The 18,132-nt window shown below is 43.6% G+C and overlaps 1 protein-coding gene across 1 annotated transcript in view; it reads right to left on the bottom strand.

The window, feature by feature from the left end:
* Positions 1-4,256, bottom strand: part of cyth3b (cytohesin 3b) — a 103,744-nt gene extending 99,488 nt beyond the window's left edge. Inside the window, exon 1 of the mRNA XM_060901376.1 lies at positions 3,853-4,256. Within this exon, the coding sequence (XP_060757359.1) occupies positions 3,853-3,871 (19 nt within the window). The 5' untranslated portion in view covers positions 3,872-4,256. The remainder of the gene's footprint in view (positions 1-3,852) is intronic.
* Positions 4,257-18,132: the final 13,876 nt, after the last annotated feature.

The following is an 18,132-nucleotide window of genomic DNA, read 5'->3' on the forward strand; positions in this document are numbered from 1 at the left end:
TTCTGAAATATACCAGCGAATTCTAAAGGAAAATGTCAGGACATCTGTCCATGAACTGAATCTCAAGAGAAGGTGGGTCATGCAGCAAGACAACGACCCTAAGCACACAAGTCCTTCTACCAAAGAATGGTTAAAGAAGAATAAAGTTAATGTTTTGGAATGGCCAAGTCAAAGTCCTGACCTTAATCCAATTGAAATGTTGTGGAAGGACCTGAAGCAAGCAGTTCATGTGAGGAAACCCACCAACATCCCAGAGTTGAAGCTGTTCTGTACGGAGAAACGGGCTAAAATTCCTCCAAGCCGGTGTGCAGGACTGATCAACAGTTACCGGAAACGTTTAGTTGCAGTTATTGCTGCACAAGGGGGTCACACCAGATACTGAAAGCAAAAGGTTCACATACTTTTGCCACTCACAGATATGTAATACTGGATCATTTTCCTCAATAAATAAATGACCAGGTATAATATTTTTGTCTCATTTGTTTAACTGGGTTCTCTTTATCTACTTGAGGACTTGTGTGAAAATCTGATGTTGTTTTTGGTCATATTTATGCAGAAATATAGAAAATTCTAAAGGGTTCACAAACTTTCAGGCACCACTGTACATTCTATACAAGGCCTAGGAATCAGGGATGGATGGATGGATGGATGAAATATCAATACTTTCATCTTTTTTTCAAAAACTATCGTAATGTAACAATAATAAAAATATAACTCTGTGCTTAATATTGTGATTTTTATCCCCCCAGCATATAATACAGGGGGATATAGTCATCTCTCTGTCCATCTATCTGTCAACATTTTAGTTTCCAGCGCATAACTCAAACTATTAGGAATTTTTTCATGAAACCTGACAGTTATGTTAAGTGACTAGACGAGTTGAGCCTTTTGACATTTGGGGATTTCTGTGATTTTTATTTTTTCTGTATTTCCATGGCAACCAATTCAACTTCGGAAAATTTGGAGTGGGGTTTCACGTTGGGGCCAGGGAGGATCTCATCTCCTGATGACTCATTTTTTTTTTTAGTGTTGCAGGATGTAATATTGATGTGCTGTGTAAATATTACTGCTCTTCGTCCATCTACACATACACACACAGGCATACACTCAGATGAACGGGAAAACACTCGCTGACCAGTTTATTAGCAACACTGGTACACCTGCTCATTCTTGTAAACCATCCATCCATTATCCGTAACTGCTTATCCTGTACAGGGTTGCAGGCAAGCTGGAGCCTATCCCAGCTGACTACGGGCGAAAGGTGGGGTACACCCTGGACAAGACGCCAGGTCATCGCAGGGCTGACACATAGACACAGACAACCATTCACATTCACACCTACGGTCAATTTAGAGTCACCAGTTAACCTAACCTGCATGTCTTTGGACTGTGGGGGAAACCGGAGCACCCGGAGGAAACCCACGCGGACACGGGGAGAACATGCAAACTCTGCACAAAAAGGCCCTCATCAGCCACGGGGCTCGAACCCAGGACCTTCTTGCTCGGAGGCAACAGTGCTAACCACTACACCACCGTGCCGCCCTCTGGTAAATATCTAACCAGCCAATCATGTGGCAGCAGGGCAATGCATAAAATCATGCAGATACAGGGCAAGAGCTTCAGTTAATTTTCACATCACACAAAAAATGCGATCACAAATGTGACTTTAATTATGGCATGTTTTGGGCCGGTTTGAGTATTTCAGAAATTTCTGATCTCCTCAGATTTTCACACAGAACAGTCTCTACAGTTTACACAGACAAGTGGAAAAAAAAAAACCCCAAACAAAAACACCATCCAGCTCTGTGGGCGGAAATTCCTTGTTGATGCGAGAGGTCAAAGAACAATGAGCACACTGGTTTGAACTGACAGGAAGGCTACAGTGGCTCAAATAATCACTCTTTACAACCACGGTGAGCAGAAAAGCATCTCCAAAAAAAAAAAAAAAAAAAAAAAACACCATACATCACATGCCAAAACTTGAGGTGGATGTGCTACAAGAGCAGGAATCTGAGGCTACAGTGAGCACAAACTCACTCAAAACTCGGCAGCTGAAGATATTTGTCCAATCTTCAACCTGTCCAGTTCTGATATGTTCCTAAAGTGGTCCGGAAGCGTATAATCCTTGAAGCCCATTTTCACTGTTGATTGACTTGGTATTAATTAGACGGAGGCATCTCGAGACACTTTTAAATTCTATAGGATTTCGAGCCAAGGTGCGATCACACAACAACCCGTTTTGCATTTTGAAGAGTTCTTGATTTATTTTCATGGCCTACATTAGGATGACCACTTGCAGTTATTCAAACATATCATTTCCATTCATATGCATAATAATAGGCATAGTCCTGTTGACATTTTCCATTTAAATAGAAAACATTCATAAACGTAGGCGGCACGGTGGTGTAGTGGTTAGCGCTGTCGCCTCACAGCAAGAAGGTTCTGGTTCGGGCCCAGCGGCCGGCGAGGGCCTTTCTGTGCGGAGTTTGCATGTTCTCCCCGTGTCCGCGTGGGTTTCCTCCGGGTGCTCTGGTTTCCCCCACAGTCCAAAGACATGCAGGTTAGGCTAACTGGTGGCTCTAAATTGACCGTAGGTGTAAATGATCGTTTGTCTCTATGTGTCTGCCCTGTGATAGCCTGGCGACTTGTCCAGTGTACCCCGCCTCTCACCCATAGTCAGCTGGGATAGGCTCCAGCTTGCCTGCGACCCTGTAGGACAGGATAAGCGGCTATGGATGGACGGATGGATTCATAAACGTATGTACAATAAAGTTACTTTTTGACATTTAAAGAAATGGGTGTGTGTTTTTGAAAGAAAGAACGAGATGAGTGTATTTGAACAGATTCACTACAGGGTCTACTAACTTGCATGAAAGTAACAGAAAAGTTTGAGACAGAGTAAAGGTGACTTCTGGTCGATGTGCGTTTAATCGGCCATTTATCAATAAAAATTTAGCTCATAATCTTTGCCTGTATTACTCTCTTAGAAACAAACGGTCCAGCTGGCATCCATCGACATAAACTCCTGGGAAGAGCTGGCAGATGACCGCAGCAATTGCGGGGGTGCAGTGAAACAGCAAACCACGCTTAGTGAAGAAAAGCTTGCTAATGCTGCTGAGGACAAGCGGGCCCGAAGGAAAGAAAGGCGTATGACCCCACGCACCGATGCCACTTTTGTCTGCGACATCTGCAACCATGCCTGCCAGTCCAGGATCGGGCTCTTCAGCCACCACCGAAGATGCTCCAACAGCAACTGACGAGACGTGCCCATAGTCGACTACGACTGACGAAGTCCCTAAGAAGTTGGCACCTAGAAGGTGTTTGGTTTCTCGCCCTAGAAGAAGACCAGTTGAAAGGTTTGACGCAGAACCCTACACCAGGACGGGTTTCCCTTTCATAAAAGTTCCCACCAAATCTAGAACCTCAGAACCCTAACAGCACCGAGAACAATGATGCCAGTGAAGGTTCATACGGGACGGTAGTTTCACAGAACAGGTTGTCAAAATGTCCATCAGTCAAACTGATCTCAGGTCAGCTTTCCATCCCTGTGATACAGAAGCAGCACTCCAAGCAATCAAAACTTACCAACACTGGCCTTGAGAAGGCATGAGCTGCAGAAGCACAATGCAGAAAGATTCAGAACCACTCTGATTATCCAGGAGTACACGCTTTTAATTCCGATCTAATCCGATCTAATCTAATCTAATCTAATCCGATCTAATCTAATCTAATCTAATCTAATAGCACATGGGTTATTCAATAAGACCAGTATGGGCTATATGTGCAATCAGACGACTAGCAGGGGAAGAAGAAGAAGAGGGAAAAAAAAGGAAAATCAGAATCGAGTCGTACCTTGATTCTCATCATCCATGCTTGCTGCTCAGTGAGACGGTGCGGCACCAAAAAACGGATAAAAAAAAAACAAAAGCGTTCCGAGCCGGAGGGCTGTTACAATGTTTTCAGGTTCAAGGCTGCATTTACAGGCGGCTCGCATCACCCGCGCTGGACTCAGATCATCAATTAGTCTTCAGGAGACAGTCTTCTCCCTGCTCGGTGGGAATGGATCAAAGCCCTCCTGGTCCACTTTCCCCCCCGGTACTGAAGTGATGCTCCGTCTCCGTCCAGCCCACCGACTCCGACATCTGCTTTCCACGGCTTCCCTGAAAGCTCTTCTTTCACACCGGTTTTAAGGCAAATCCCGCCTCCTTGTGCTCCGACTTGCTAGTGGTTCATGCTCAGAATCCTCCCGGCCAATCAGAATCGGAGGACTGTGTGCGCGTGTGAGCTTTCAACCAATCATATTGCGAAAGGTCGGATTTGTCGGAATACGGTTGGGGAAAAATGAATTACTACATTACAGCTGCTCTCGGTACGTCATCACACTCTGTCCCGCCCCTTTTTTTTGCCTCTACTACCCGACACTCACGTGACTCATGGTGTTGTAGGCCGGGTGTTACTGCTATGTGGATATTTCATGATGATGACAGTGCAAGGTGGAGTCAGCCAGCCTTGAGCCATTTATCCCGAATAACCTCTTATGAAAAAGAAATGGAGCCAAACTCAACTGGTCAGACTGGGAGGCACGGTCGCCTCACAGCAAGAAGGTCCGGGTTCGAGCCCAGTGCCTTTCTGTGTGGAGTTTGCATGTTCTCTGTGTGAAAGTTGTGCTTTCTTTTCTTTTTTTCTTTAAAATGTATGGTGGCTGTAGTGGTTAGCACTCTCGCCTCACAGTAAGAAGGTTCTGGGTTTGAGCCCAGTGGCCGACGGGGGCCTTTCTCTGTAGAGTTTGTATGTTGTCTGTGTGGAGGTTTCCCCCACAGTCCAAAGACATGCAGTTAGGTTAACTAGCTACTCTAAATTGCCCATAGTTGTGAGTGTGCACAGAAAGGACCTGGCCACACTACTGTTGCAATTCTGGCTGAGTCAACTAATCGTGGTTTGCCTCAAGCCTGGATCGGGTTCAGCAGTGACGACGACTGATAACTAAAACATGTTAGAGTGTGGTTTACTTTTCTTATCAGCCAATGTGGTACTGTTAAAGTTAAACTTGACACCACTTTTCAGAACACGAGACAGTGTGAAAAGGGCCCACTGAGGCCTTGTTTGGATTTATTCTCAGTGATGAGTTAACAGACAGCACGATGGCGCAGGAGTTAGCGCTGTCGTCACACAGCAAGTGGGTTCTGAGTTTGAACCTGCCAGTAAACTGGGGCCGTTCTGCGTGGATCCAGCTCTCACTTTTCAGAGCACTAGACAGTGTGAAAAAGGGCCCACTGAGGCCCTAACAGGGTGGGCCAGGAAGATTTTTTTTTTTGGGGGGGGCAATATTATATACATATGACTTTTTTTTTCTGGTGGCATGGTGGTGTAGTGGTTAGCACTGTCGCCTCACAGCAAGAAGGTCCTGGGTTTGAGCCCAGCGGCCAGTGAGGGCCTTTCTGTGTGGAGTTTGCATGTTCTCCCCGTGTCTGCGTGGGTTTCCTCCGGGTGCTCCAGTTTCCCCCACAGTCCAAAGACATGCAGGTTAGGTTAACTGGTGACTCTAAATTGACTGTAGGTGTGAATGTGAGCATGAATGGTTGGTTGTCTCTGTGTCAGCCCTGCGATGACCTGGCGACTTGTCCAGGGTGTACCCCACCTCTCGCCCATAGTCAGCTGGGATAGGCTCCAGCTTGCCTGCGACCCTGTAGAACAGGATAAGCAGCTACAGATAATGGATGGATGGGACTTTTTTTTTCCCCTCTCTCTCTTCTTCTCGGGTGGGTGGGCCAGCCTTGCGATTGGGTGGACCAGGGCCACCCTGGCCCCCCTGTAAAGCCGAGCCCGAGTTTGTATGTTCTCCCCATGCCTGTGTGGGTTTCCTCCAGGTGCTCTGGTATCCTCCTACAGTCCAAAGACGTGGATTCGGTCAACTGGCTATTCTAAATTACTCATAGGTGTCAATGTGACTGTGAATGGCTGTTTGTCTGTGTTAGCACAATAGACTGGCAACCTGTCCAGGGCATACCCCATCTCTTGCCCATTGTCAACTGGGATTGGCTCCAGCTCACCCACAATGAAGAGGCAGTATAGACAACAAATGAATGAACGATGAGCCAGCCTCATGTAGAGAACATGCTGACAACTGAAAAATAGAACATATAGGATAAAGAATGTAAAATAAACATTGTAGACATGTCCTGATGGAAAGGTGTCAGAAGTGAGAGGACAGTCTTCTTTGCAGGCACTGTCAAAATCCCATCCAGATGGTACAAGATGAAAAGTGGTACTGAAGCATCACCCAGGCAGCCTGACGAAAATCGACCACAACAAATTCTAGGGAAGTACAAAGTGTGGAGCTACCAGCCATTGAGTCATGTGGCTGCTGAAAATGTACAAAATCCCAACACCAGCATGCAGGCTGGATGAAAAAGTGAAAAAATCTTGAGATTCCATTACAACCCAGCAGCCTAGGGTACATTAAAAAAGCCTGACTGATCCTGGAGCTGAGAGGATCCATTGATCCACTACTTAGGTGAGTTGATGTCCACCCTGGTGGGAACCAGCCAGAAGTAGAAAGCCCAAGAGGAAGTGGACCAGGCGATTTTCAGTCTTCATCACCAGTGAGTCAGAGTCCAGGCAGAACACACCAGGCTGGGTTGGGGAGAAGCTCTGCAGAGTAAGATCAAAGCTGTGTCTCAAGCGCACCACTCTTCTGATTCCTGATCTTGTCTCCCAAACTTCCCCAGTGGTTCAGCACAGAAGATAGTTGCATTCCCCCAAAATATATCTCTGTCCAATACATTATTACAGGCTGCAAGACCACTCCAAGTGTGATACAGGTGGTTACACAACCAGGTCCTGAGGAAAACATCAGAAGTCTTATTATCTCATTATCTCTAGCCGCTTTATCCTGTTCTACAGGGTCGCAGGCAAGCTGGAGCCTATCCCAGTTGACTACAGGCGAAAGGCAGGGTACACCCTGGACAAGTCGCCAGGTCATCACAGGGCTGACACATAGACACTGACAACCATTCACATTCACACCTACGGTCAATTTAGAGTCACCAGTTAACCTAACCTGCATGTCTTTGGACTGTGGGGGAAACCGGAGCATCCAGAGGAAACCCACGCGGACACGGGGAGAACATGCAAACTCCGCACAGAAAGGCCCTCGCCGGCCACAGGGCTCAAACCCGGACCTTCTTGCTGTGAGGCGATGGCGCTAACCACTACACCACCGTGCCATGTTGGTTGGAATTCAGCAAGCAGGAGGTTTCACAGCCATCAGGAAACGAGTTCATCAAGAAAGGCACGAGAGCTGAAAGCACCAAACCAAGAGCCCTGACGTGACTCTTCACCCCTGGTAAAGTGTGGGAAGTGAAGGTTGATCTTGGCAGCCAACTCCAGTTTCCCCAAGAGATTAACCCATCACCACTTCAGGCCTAACACAGTGATGAGGTCCACTTCAAACAAAACTGTTTTCATCATTGAGCTGACTGTCCCAGTGGAGGAAGTGGAAGCTGTTTATGAGAGGAAGAGAGCTAAGTATTCATTCAGAGCTGGCTGCTGAGTGCAGGGGAGCTGATTGGAGTGCTGTCATCGAGCCAGTGGAGGTCAGATGTCTGGGCTTAGAAACATGGGGATTTTGGGAGACAAGCTGCAAGAAAGCAGAAAGAGATGTGGCAAAGGAGGTGGAGAAGGCCAGCTTTTTGCTGTGTTCCCCTGGCTGATGACACTACAGCTGGCCAATGGGGCACCAGTGGAGGTGCTTCATGGCAAAGATCTACAGCATCTATACACTGCATGAAAAGAATGGTGGTGGATATTTTGAACAGATTGAAACAGTTATAAAAGAGTATAGGTATTACAGTATGATTGTGTATGATCTGTGTGGACATTACCTTGACATACTCTTACTTAAACATGTTATTTTTGTCCATCCATTATCCGTAACCATTTATCCTGTGCAGGGTCACGGACAAGCTGGAGCCTCTCCCAGCTGACTATGGGCGAGAGGCAGGGTACACCCTGGACAAGTCGCCAGGTCATCGCAGGACTAACACATAGAGACAAACAACCATTCACACTTATGGTCAATTTCGAGCCACCAATTAACCTAACCTGCATGTTTTTGGACTCTGGAGGAAACCCACGCAGACAGAGAGAGAACATGCAAACTCCACACAGAAAGGCCCCCATTGGCTGCTGGGCTTGAACCCAGAGCCTTCTTGCTGTGAGGCGACAGTGCTAACCACGACACCGCCATGCTACCCTTATTTTTGTAAAATTAATAAATGCTCTACAGCAATAAAAGTCAGGAATCTTAATGATTATTGTGAGAGAGAGAGAGAGAGAGAGAGATCAGTGGCTTTAGTGTAGCTAGCTTTCCAAGGGTTGGTTGTCAGCACGATTGATCACATTTAATAATTAAACGGATATCACAAAGATTAGACTTGCCATTCACATAAACCAACAGTATAAAGTGGCTCAGTTTAACCACTGCTTTATATGCTGTTTATACAACACAAGTATTATTATTATTATAAATAATAGTCTTGCTCACTTGAATGCTCTAAACTTAAGAGTTAGTTCACAAATAGACTTCTCTGTCCTGGACCTGAACCACCAAAACTGACTCTTTAATCTGGAGTCTGAACCACTGACGCCAAGTAAGCTTTTTGCCGACTTGGAAATTTGAATATTGAGGTCGCGTATAATAGACGTGTGGAAAATAAGATAAAGAATCGGCACAAGGACTATATTCCTCTCATAATTATAAAGAGCAGAGGGCAACGGGAGTGAGTTGTATTAACACTACTGTCTGCAGATTCTTGCACAGAAGGATTCAATTATAGCATTCCAGCTTTTCAGATAAAGGGGTTGGGGGTGAAAGGGGTGCGTAGGTCCCTTTCAGTTCAGGACAGAATTGGGTGGGAAAAAAATGGAGCTTATCTTTGTTTCAGATTAGATTTAGACACACACAAAAAAAACGTGCCATTATATCACTTCAGCAGTCCAGCTGATGGGAAATATTGATCAATCAAATTTACTTTGGGTTTTTTTTATGGCAAGTGAACTCAGAGAAGTATATTAGCTATACTTTGAAATGTTTCTTTTGCAAAGTAACGCTTTGCCAGATTCCAGCGAGATATCCAGACAGTCTGTCCTCTTCACAACCCTGTTATGGGAATAGTAATGCTGGATTTCTGATGGATGTTAAATTGCTTATCACAAAATCAAAGAAGGTCCTGAACCAAGACTGTAGACAGAATCAATAGTTCCAAAGCTTTGTGACTCAGATATATATATATTTTTTGCCAGGGCATGTCAGAAAAACGTCTGAAAGAAACCTGGAAGTTCTTTCCTAGAGTTAGCAAATATGTCCATTGGCAGAGTGGGAGTATAAAGAGAGAGGGAGCGTTTGGGAATTTGGGGGGGGGGGGGGGGGGGGGGGGGGGGCTCCAGTTTGGGGGATTATTTCCTGCTCAGAAAGCAGATGTCTGGCCCACTCCAGGAAACTGTTTTTTTTTTTTTTTTTTAGTTTTCCCTTTTTCTCCCACATTCTTTGGGTGTGTATACTTTCAACAAAAACAAGGTCATCTACAGAAAAAGCCAACACAAGTATATCACTGCTTTAAAAATGTCCAAACTGTTTTTCCTGTTGTGTCGGTTTCTCTCAGTAATCTGCTGTGGGGAAAGAACGCTTCACTTCTGGAAGGGGTTCTCTAATAGGAAAACGTTGTAGTAAGGTACTGCAAAGAACCTTTAAGGGTGAACTTCAGGACGTCTGAACACTTTATGATTGAAGATTCAGCCTTATTCTAGGAGTGCATTAGTTGCTTTGAATGAAATCTGCACTGTATTTCTCTCATTTTCTCTCTCTAGCTTGATCTTTCCTGGAACAATTTATTTCTTATGAAAATGGAAAATATCATCTAGATGGAAAAACAAAACACAATGTTAAAGCTAGACTGCCTTTCAGATTTTTCAAGTTTAGGTCATAAAAAGAATCCCCCCCCCCCCCGACACCCAATTATTTTTGTTTAGTGGACCAAAAACTACTGAATTCAAATCACAGACTTCCAATTTTATTATCCCCTGCCCAAACGAAGTTTGGTGGGTCCGTCGATTTGTCCGTGTTTTCGTTTCTAGGCCATATCTTTAAAACTACTTAAGATATCTTCATGAAACTTTGTATACATATCAAGCAATATGTGAACTGGTGCCTTTTGCTATTTTGGATTTTTGGAAAAAAGTATTCTTCAAATTTTTACATAAAAAATAGATTTTGACTTAGTTTCTAAGAGCAGTGTTCATTTCCGGAGCATATATCCAAAACTATTCATTATATGGATTTGAAACTTGGTATACATGGTAACAAGGTGATGTAGATGTGCCTTTTCATACTAAGAAATTTGAGAAATTTGAATTTTTCATGTTTCCATGGAAACAATTTCAGACTTCGTCTCTCAGGTTAGTCTGAGGGGTAGGTTTTGTTTCCAGAGCAGAACTTAAACTACGAGTGGTATGGTCCTGAAAGTTGGTATGTGTGTTGATTAAGTACCGTATATGTACCTTTTGAAACTAAGCAATGTGAAAAATTTTAATTTTTAGCTCACCTGGACCAAAGGTCCGGTGGGTTTATGCCATGGGCTGCTGAGGTCAGTGTAAAGAGGTAGGGTTGGTTGGTTTCCTGCAGCAAAACTTGAAAAATTTGACAAATATCATCTTGAAACTTGGTATATAGTGCGGGGGATATAGATGACTGTCTTTTTGTTAGGGTTTGTTTTTTTAATAGAACAATTAATGAATTTCTCTCCATGTGGCCCTAAATTTGCAGCTGTTTTTTCCTGCTTCACCATGACCCAATGCAAGATACAACGTCATGCATCACGTGGTGGGCTTTCCCCGTTTGCACAAGGCATTGTGGGATACAAATTTGAAACAGGAGAGAAAAATGGAGGACGTGAGTGTGCAAATGAAACATGAAAGACCGACTACAGAAACAGAAAGCGAGAAGAAAAGACATGACATTGTGAAGGAAAGGAAACGCAGGACCAAACTAATAAATAAATAAATAAATATCGGCGGTCAGCGAGCACCTCAGTGTGATCAGCTGTTTGTTTAGTGACAGAATGATGGAACTGTCAGTGCATGGTCAAAGGTAAACCTGTAGATGGCGGTAATGCAACACTGTGGATGCCAGCTGTCGTAAAACCCAAAAGAAGAAGAAAAAGAAGAGGAAGACAAAGGAGGTAAACCTGTGCATGCGCACATGGACTTCCTCTGTCTGCTTGATTGCGCGAAGCGAGTGATTTCATGCACATTATTTGCTCAGGAATCCCCTCAAATTAAATAACTTCCCAGCCACAGAATGGCCTGATATTTTGTGAGATATTACAGAATTCAACATGTATCACAATGACCACATTTCAGAGGGAACTAAATTTGACCGATTCTATGAAATCGAAAGGCCGTCTACTTTTAAATTTTATGCTCCTTTCCAGATCCTAATGTCAGGAATGCAGGTGGCAGATGGACGTATAAACCCAAAGAGTTTATTCAGGCAAACTGGCTGACAAATCCAAATCATGGGGCAAAAGGCAGAATCAAAAAACAGGCAATGGTCAGGGGAGGCACAAACAGGGCATCAGAAGCAAAGGCAAAAGAGAAAAATCCAAAGTACAAAGTCAAACCAGATAAGCAGTGCAATGATCAAACGGCTTGGTAAAGTCAGACACAAGGAACTGAGCATATACTTCATAATGACAAACTGTGAAGAGAGTCCTTAAAGTCAAACAAAACTCCAAATTAAACTCCTTTATACTGACAGATAATATCCATACAAGACATGTTCGAGTGTTCACTTGTTCATATTTGTACCTGTATACAGATTTTTTTTTTTGAAAGAAAAATAAAACAATGTCCCTGGGCGCTGACATCTAACTCTCTCTGAGGCTTAAATATCATGCTCGGAGTACAAATTCTGTGAGAGAATCCGACATTGTGACATCACTTACACGCCACGTGATTTTCCGAGGCTGAGATCTAGTGGATATGTATCGCTTCTAAATTGTTGTAAACAACCCTGAAGATGCCAGAGTGTCAAGCATTTGGGTATTAAAAATAAGCCTGATCATTGAAGCAGTGAACACACACACACACACACACACACACACACACCCTTTGGGAGCCATTTGCTGCCTATAAACGCTACATTGCTGGCTGCTCACAGTGTTGTTGTTTTCAAAAAATAAACATTTTCATTGCATTTTTATGTGACATGCTTTTATTTATTTTTATTCACTGAGAAAAGTGAGCTTTTTCGATGGCAAGAATCATGTTACTATGAGAATGAGCATTGTTTACGAGTATGTGTGTCAGTACTGCATATGCGTTATGTAGCTGCGTGAGAGTCGTACTTCGTAAAAACGAAGTCTGTTGATTTGTGGTTTTTTGGCAGTAAAAATTAGATGGTTACAGAACATTTCCGAACAGATTTTTAGAATTAGAAGCCTTTGTTACATATACACATTACAGCGCAGTGAAATTCTCTCTTTGCATTTAACCCTGCTGAAGCAGTGAACACATATGCATGCACGTGTGCACACAGAGAGAGAGAGAGAGAGCAGTGGCGCCTGGGGATTTTTAAAAAAATTAGAAGCCTTTATTTGATGGCTGTGTGTTACGAAGGGAAATGGCGTACTAGTGTGCCGTTAACGTCACAGGCGGATATCCAGTTTCAGTGCAAATGGTTGCATCTAGGTAAGCCTATTTTTAGCAGTATCATAACTTTTGAAATGGATAAATTGTTATAAAGGGTTTTATTTTTTATTTAAATGTGCGGAGGGCACACCAGGGCACTTGCCGTGATCAGCAAACGGCATTTAATTTTCGGTTTTGTTTGACTTTAAATAGGTGAACTGTGAGACTGAAAAGTGATTGAGTTCAGGTGTGTGTGGGATTAAAACTCCGGAGACTGTGAGCGGTGAGGTGCAGGATGGTTGTTGTAGTCTGCGGCGGCCATATTTGAAGGCCACTGTGAATTCTGGGAAGTGGAGTCTTGAGTGTAAGCAGGTGCAGATGTGACACCTAAAGCTTATTATCCAGTTCAAGGGAAACAATGCAAAACGATCAGGCAAATATTATTAAAGCGAGGCATAGACGTGTAGAAACTGCCATGGTTCCTTACAATTTAGGCCCCTTGAATAAACCACTCACATCATGGTAGAACTGCCATTAGCCTTCCTCAGACAGAACAAATCACTAGCAAGAGGTCATGCACAATAGCTACCATTATTCCTCATGACAAAAGATAAATAGCACAGTCTAATACTGTACAATACAATACTACACAATTCAATACCCTTCGTAATGCACCTCATCCTGATGACTGCCATCACCAAATTGAGAGTTACCGTGTATACTTGCATGAAATACACAGCATGGCTTTGCCAGAATGCACTTAGTGGCATGCCGAGGGCTGGCACCTCTGGGGCAGCATGTGTCCGTCTGATTACAGGGTCAGACAGAGAAGATGGACACACGCTGACCAACTTCTAGCAGCCTGAATGAGCAACTGGAGCATCCCTGTACCCATGTATATGCTCTAGTCGCCCCAGTCAGATGACCCTCATCCCCCTTTTTCCCCCCCTCTCCAAGGCCAAAAGCTCCAGATTCAACCAGGTCAAATATAGTACACTCTTATTTGCCACGAGACCTACTGCATGTTGTGGTGAAAATAATTTGTACAGTTTATATATTTGATAAAGCAAGATAGGTGTGCGCGTGTGTGTGTGTGTGTTTGTAATCTTCAAAATGTGAGAGAGAGCGAGAGAAAAGCATTCACACACTCAGAGAAACACACACACACACATACATAGGAAGACAGACTTTTTTTTTCCCCAAAAGGAAAATCCCATATTGCTGTCAAAAACAGCACAGTTCGAGAATGAAGTACACCGAAAAGCCAAATCGCAATAATAATTCTAGCTAATAAATACAAATCTCTTGCTTTATCGTTAATGTGAGCACGTGAAACTAACACGTAGCTCTCCCGGCTGGGGGAAAAGAGAGGAAAACGTGGTATCCTGTGGTGGAGGGTTGAAGCTGGCGGAAAGGGGCAAGGCAGGGTCAGAGGAAGCACGGTACATCCGGCATCCTATGTGTCCATGCTTGTCACTTAACTCGGCAACGTGGTCTATGCATTAGCAGACTGAATGGACAAAGCAGTAGCTTCTGGTTTGACGCAAAGTGGATGAGCAGACCAATCTCTTTTGTCTGGATCCTTCCTGTAGTTCATATAAAAGTTAGTGTAGATGACTACATTTATTGCCATTTTTGTAAACAGTATACCATCTGACAAATATACCGGATTATAGTTTAAACAAGATCAACTGTGAGCTACTGCTCACTTACTTATACCCCCGCTCTTGCTTACATCAGAATCCAAGCAATCGAAGGAACAGGACACTTATTATGAATGTTGACTTCAACAAATAATTAACCCTGAAATAAGTAAAGAGCAGTGTCTCTCCCCAGGGATTTCAAATAGCATCCTGCTAAACTGTCATTCTGAAGTAGCATTTCGCTTCTTGAAATAGAGTCAAAATCCACCCTGTGTGTTTCGTAAATACATTCAGTCAGTAAACAGGAAGTTGATGTGCGACAGACCTGAAAACAGTACAGCGGTGCTTGAAAGTTTGTGAACCCTTTATAAATGTTCTATATTTCTGCATAAATATGACCTAAAACGTCATCAGATTTTCACACAAGTCCTAAAAGTAGATCAAGAGAACCCAGTTGAACAACTGAGACAAAAATATTATACTTGGTCATTTATTTATTGAGGAAAATAAGCCAATATTACATATCTGTGAGTGGCAAAAGTATGTGAACCTCTAGGATTAGCAGTTAATTTGAAGGTGAAATTAGAGTCAGGTGTTTTCAATCAATGGGATGACAATCAGGTGTGAGTGGGCACCCTGTTTTATTTAAAGAACAGGGATCTATCAAAGTCTGATCTTCACAACACACATTTGTGGAAGTGCATCATGGCAGGAACAAAGGAGATTTCTGAGGACCTCAGAAAAAGTGTTGTTGATGCTCATCAGGCTGGAAAAGGTTACAAAACCATCTCTAAAAAGAATTTGGACTCCACCAATCCACAGTCAAACAGATTGTGTACAAATGGAGGAAATTCAAGACCATTGTTACCCTCCCCAGGAGTGGTCGACCAACAAAGATCACTCCAACAGCAAGGCGTGTAACAGTTGGCAAGATTACAAAGGACCCCCGGGTAACTTCTAAGCAACTGAAGGCTTCTCTCACATTGGCTAATGTTCATGAGACCACCATCAGGAGAACACTGAACAACAATGGTGTGCATGGCAGGGTTGCAAGGAGAAAGCCACTGCTCTCCAAAAAGAACATTGCTGCTCGTCTGCAGCATGCTAAAGATCACGTGGACAAGCCAGAAGGCTATTGGAAAAATGTTTTGTGGATGGATGAGACCAAAATAAAACTTTTTGGTTTAAATGAGAAGCATTATGTTTGGAGAAAGGAAAACACTGCATTCCAACATAAGAGCCTTATCCCATCTGTGAAACATGGTGGTGGTAGTATCATGGTTTGGGCCCGTTTTGCTGCATCTGGGTCAGGACAGCTTGCCATCATTGACGGAACAATGAATTCTGAATTATACCAGCGAATTCTAAAGGAAAATGTCAGGACATCTGTCCATGAACTGAATCTCAAGAGAAGGTGGGTCATGCAGCAAGACAACGACCCTAAGCACACACAAGTCCTTCTACCAAAGAATGGTTAAAGAAGAATAAAGTTAATGTTTTGGAATGGCCAAGTCAAAGTCCTGACCTTAATCCAATTGAAATGTTGTGGAAGGACCTGAAGCGAGCAGTTCATGTGAGGTAACCCACCAATATCCCAGAGTTGAAGCTGTTCTGTACAGACAAATCCGTTAAAATTCCTCCAAGCCGGTGTGCAGTACTGATCAACAGTTACCGGAAACATTTAGTTGCAGTTATTGCTGCACAAGGGGGTCACACCAGATACTGAAAGCAAAGGTTCACATACTTTTGCCACTCTCAGATATGTAATATTGGATCATTTTCCTCAATAAATAAATGACCAAGTATAATATTTTTGTCTCATTTGTTAAACTGGGTTCTCTTTATCAACTTCTAGAACTTGTGTGAAAATCTGATGTTGTTTTGGGTCATATTTATGCAGAAATATAGAAAATTCTAAAGGGTTCACAAACTTTCAAGCACCACTGTATACACGGTATCGAACCCCAAGCTGAAGCTCGGTACCAAATATCAAGCAGTTGTGATTTGTAGTTGTTGAGAAAAGTGTTATGAAAATTGTGTAAATCCATGCTATATGTTTTGTAAATACATTCAGGTCAGTTAACAGGAAGTAGATGTGCGACAGACCTGAAAACGGTATACACGTATAGAACCCCAAGCTGAAGTTTGGTACCAAGTGGCTATGATTTGTGGTTGCTGAGAAAAAAAAGGTGTTTCGGATGGACGGACGGACAGAGGTAAACCAGGATAATAATAATAAAGGGTCAGTATAAAATATTCCAACCCGAGCATGTACTAAACTTCTGAATTCACGTCTGCATTTTGGCTATGATTCCCAGCAAGCATTCACCAGAGATGCTGCTCCTTTTGAAAACACTGGTAGAAATATTCAAATTGGGCCATGTTCAGTTGAAGTGGTCCAGACTCTCATTAGGATGCCACATGAGGGTATTCACTTTAGATTATTCATTTTATGAAACCAATTTGCCAATTCCATCCATTATCCGTAAACGCTTATACTGTGCAGGGTCGCAGGCAAGCTGGAGCCTATCCCAGTTGACTATGGGTGAGAGGCGGGGTACATCCTGGACAAGTCGCCAGGTCATCGCAGGGCTGACACATAGACACAGACAACCATTCACACTCACATTCACACCTACGGTCAATTTAGAGTCACCAGTTAACCTAACCTGCATGTCTTTGGACTGTGGGGGAAACCGGAGCACCCGGAAGAAACCCACGCAGACACGGGGAGAACATGCAAACTCCACACAGGCTACTGGACTCAAACCCAGAACCTTCTTGCTGTGAGGTGACAGTGCTAACCACTTCACCACCATGCCGCCAATTGAGTACAGTAGCTTATTTGCTTATGTTGTATTAGCAGAAGAAGAGTAGAAGTTACATTATTAAATTAAGAAATTGTACAGCCGATACAAACGATTCAAGCAAATTCTAGAAAGCTAAGTTTCTACTAATCAGAGCATAAAGTTTCAGATAGATATCTGTTTATTAATGTCAAGCTGAACTGTATCTGAAATTCAGTATTTCATGATGTAGATGCATTTAGTGGAACGAGCTTTGATTATGTTCAGCTCTACTAATCCTACACATTACGTACAAATGAATGATTATGTTCAAGATAATGACAAACCAGCTTCAGGGTCCTCGGTTTGATCCTGAGCTTGAGTTACTGTCAATTTGGGTTTCTTCTGGGTTTTCTGGTTTCCTCCCACCTCTTAAAAACATGCAGGTAGGTGGAGTGGCTACTCTATTGTTCATGGTGTCTTGCAATGGACTGGTATCCTGTTCAGGGTGTATTGGGCGGCACGGTGGTGTAGTGGTTAGCACTGTCGCCTCACAGCAAGAAGGTTCCGGGTTCGAGCCCAGTAGCCGAGTGTGGAGTTGGCATGTTCTCCCCATGTCTGCGTGGGTTTCCTCCGGGTGCTCCGGTTTCCCCCACAGTCCAAAGACATGCGGGTTAGGCTAACATGGAGGTGGCCATGGCCTGAAGTACCCTTGAGCAAGGCACCTAACCCACAACTACTCCCCGGGTGCTATAGCATAGCACCTGGGGAAATTCTGAGAATGTGTGCGCGCTCATTGCTCACATGTGTGTTTTCACGGCTTCAGATGGGTTAAATGCAGGGGAGGGATTTCACTGTCATTGCAGACAGAACGAACCCAAGATATTTCATGTTTTGTCAGGTCAACTTCATTTCATTTGTTAATATACGGTACATCCGTTTCTGTGTTTCAGGCCTGGAACACATTCCAAAAAAAGTTGGGATGGGGGCAATTTAGGGCTAATAAGGCCACACCA

The sequence above is a fragment of the Neoarius graeffei genome, chromosome 20, assembly GCF_027579695.1.
Source record: "Neoarius graeffei isolate fNeoGra1 chromosome 20, fNeoGra1.pri, whole genome shotgun sequence".
Lineage (NCBI taxonomy): Eukaryota > Metazoa > Chordata > Actinopteri > Siluriformes > Ariidae > Neoarius > Neoarius graeffei.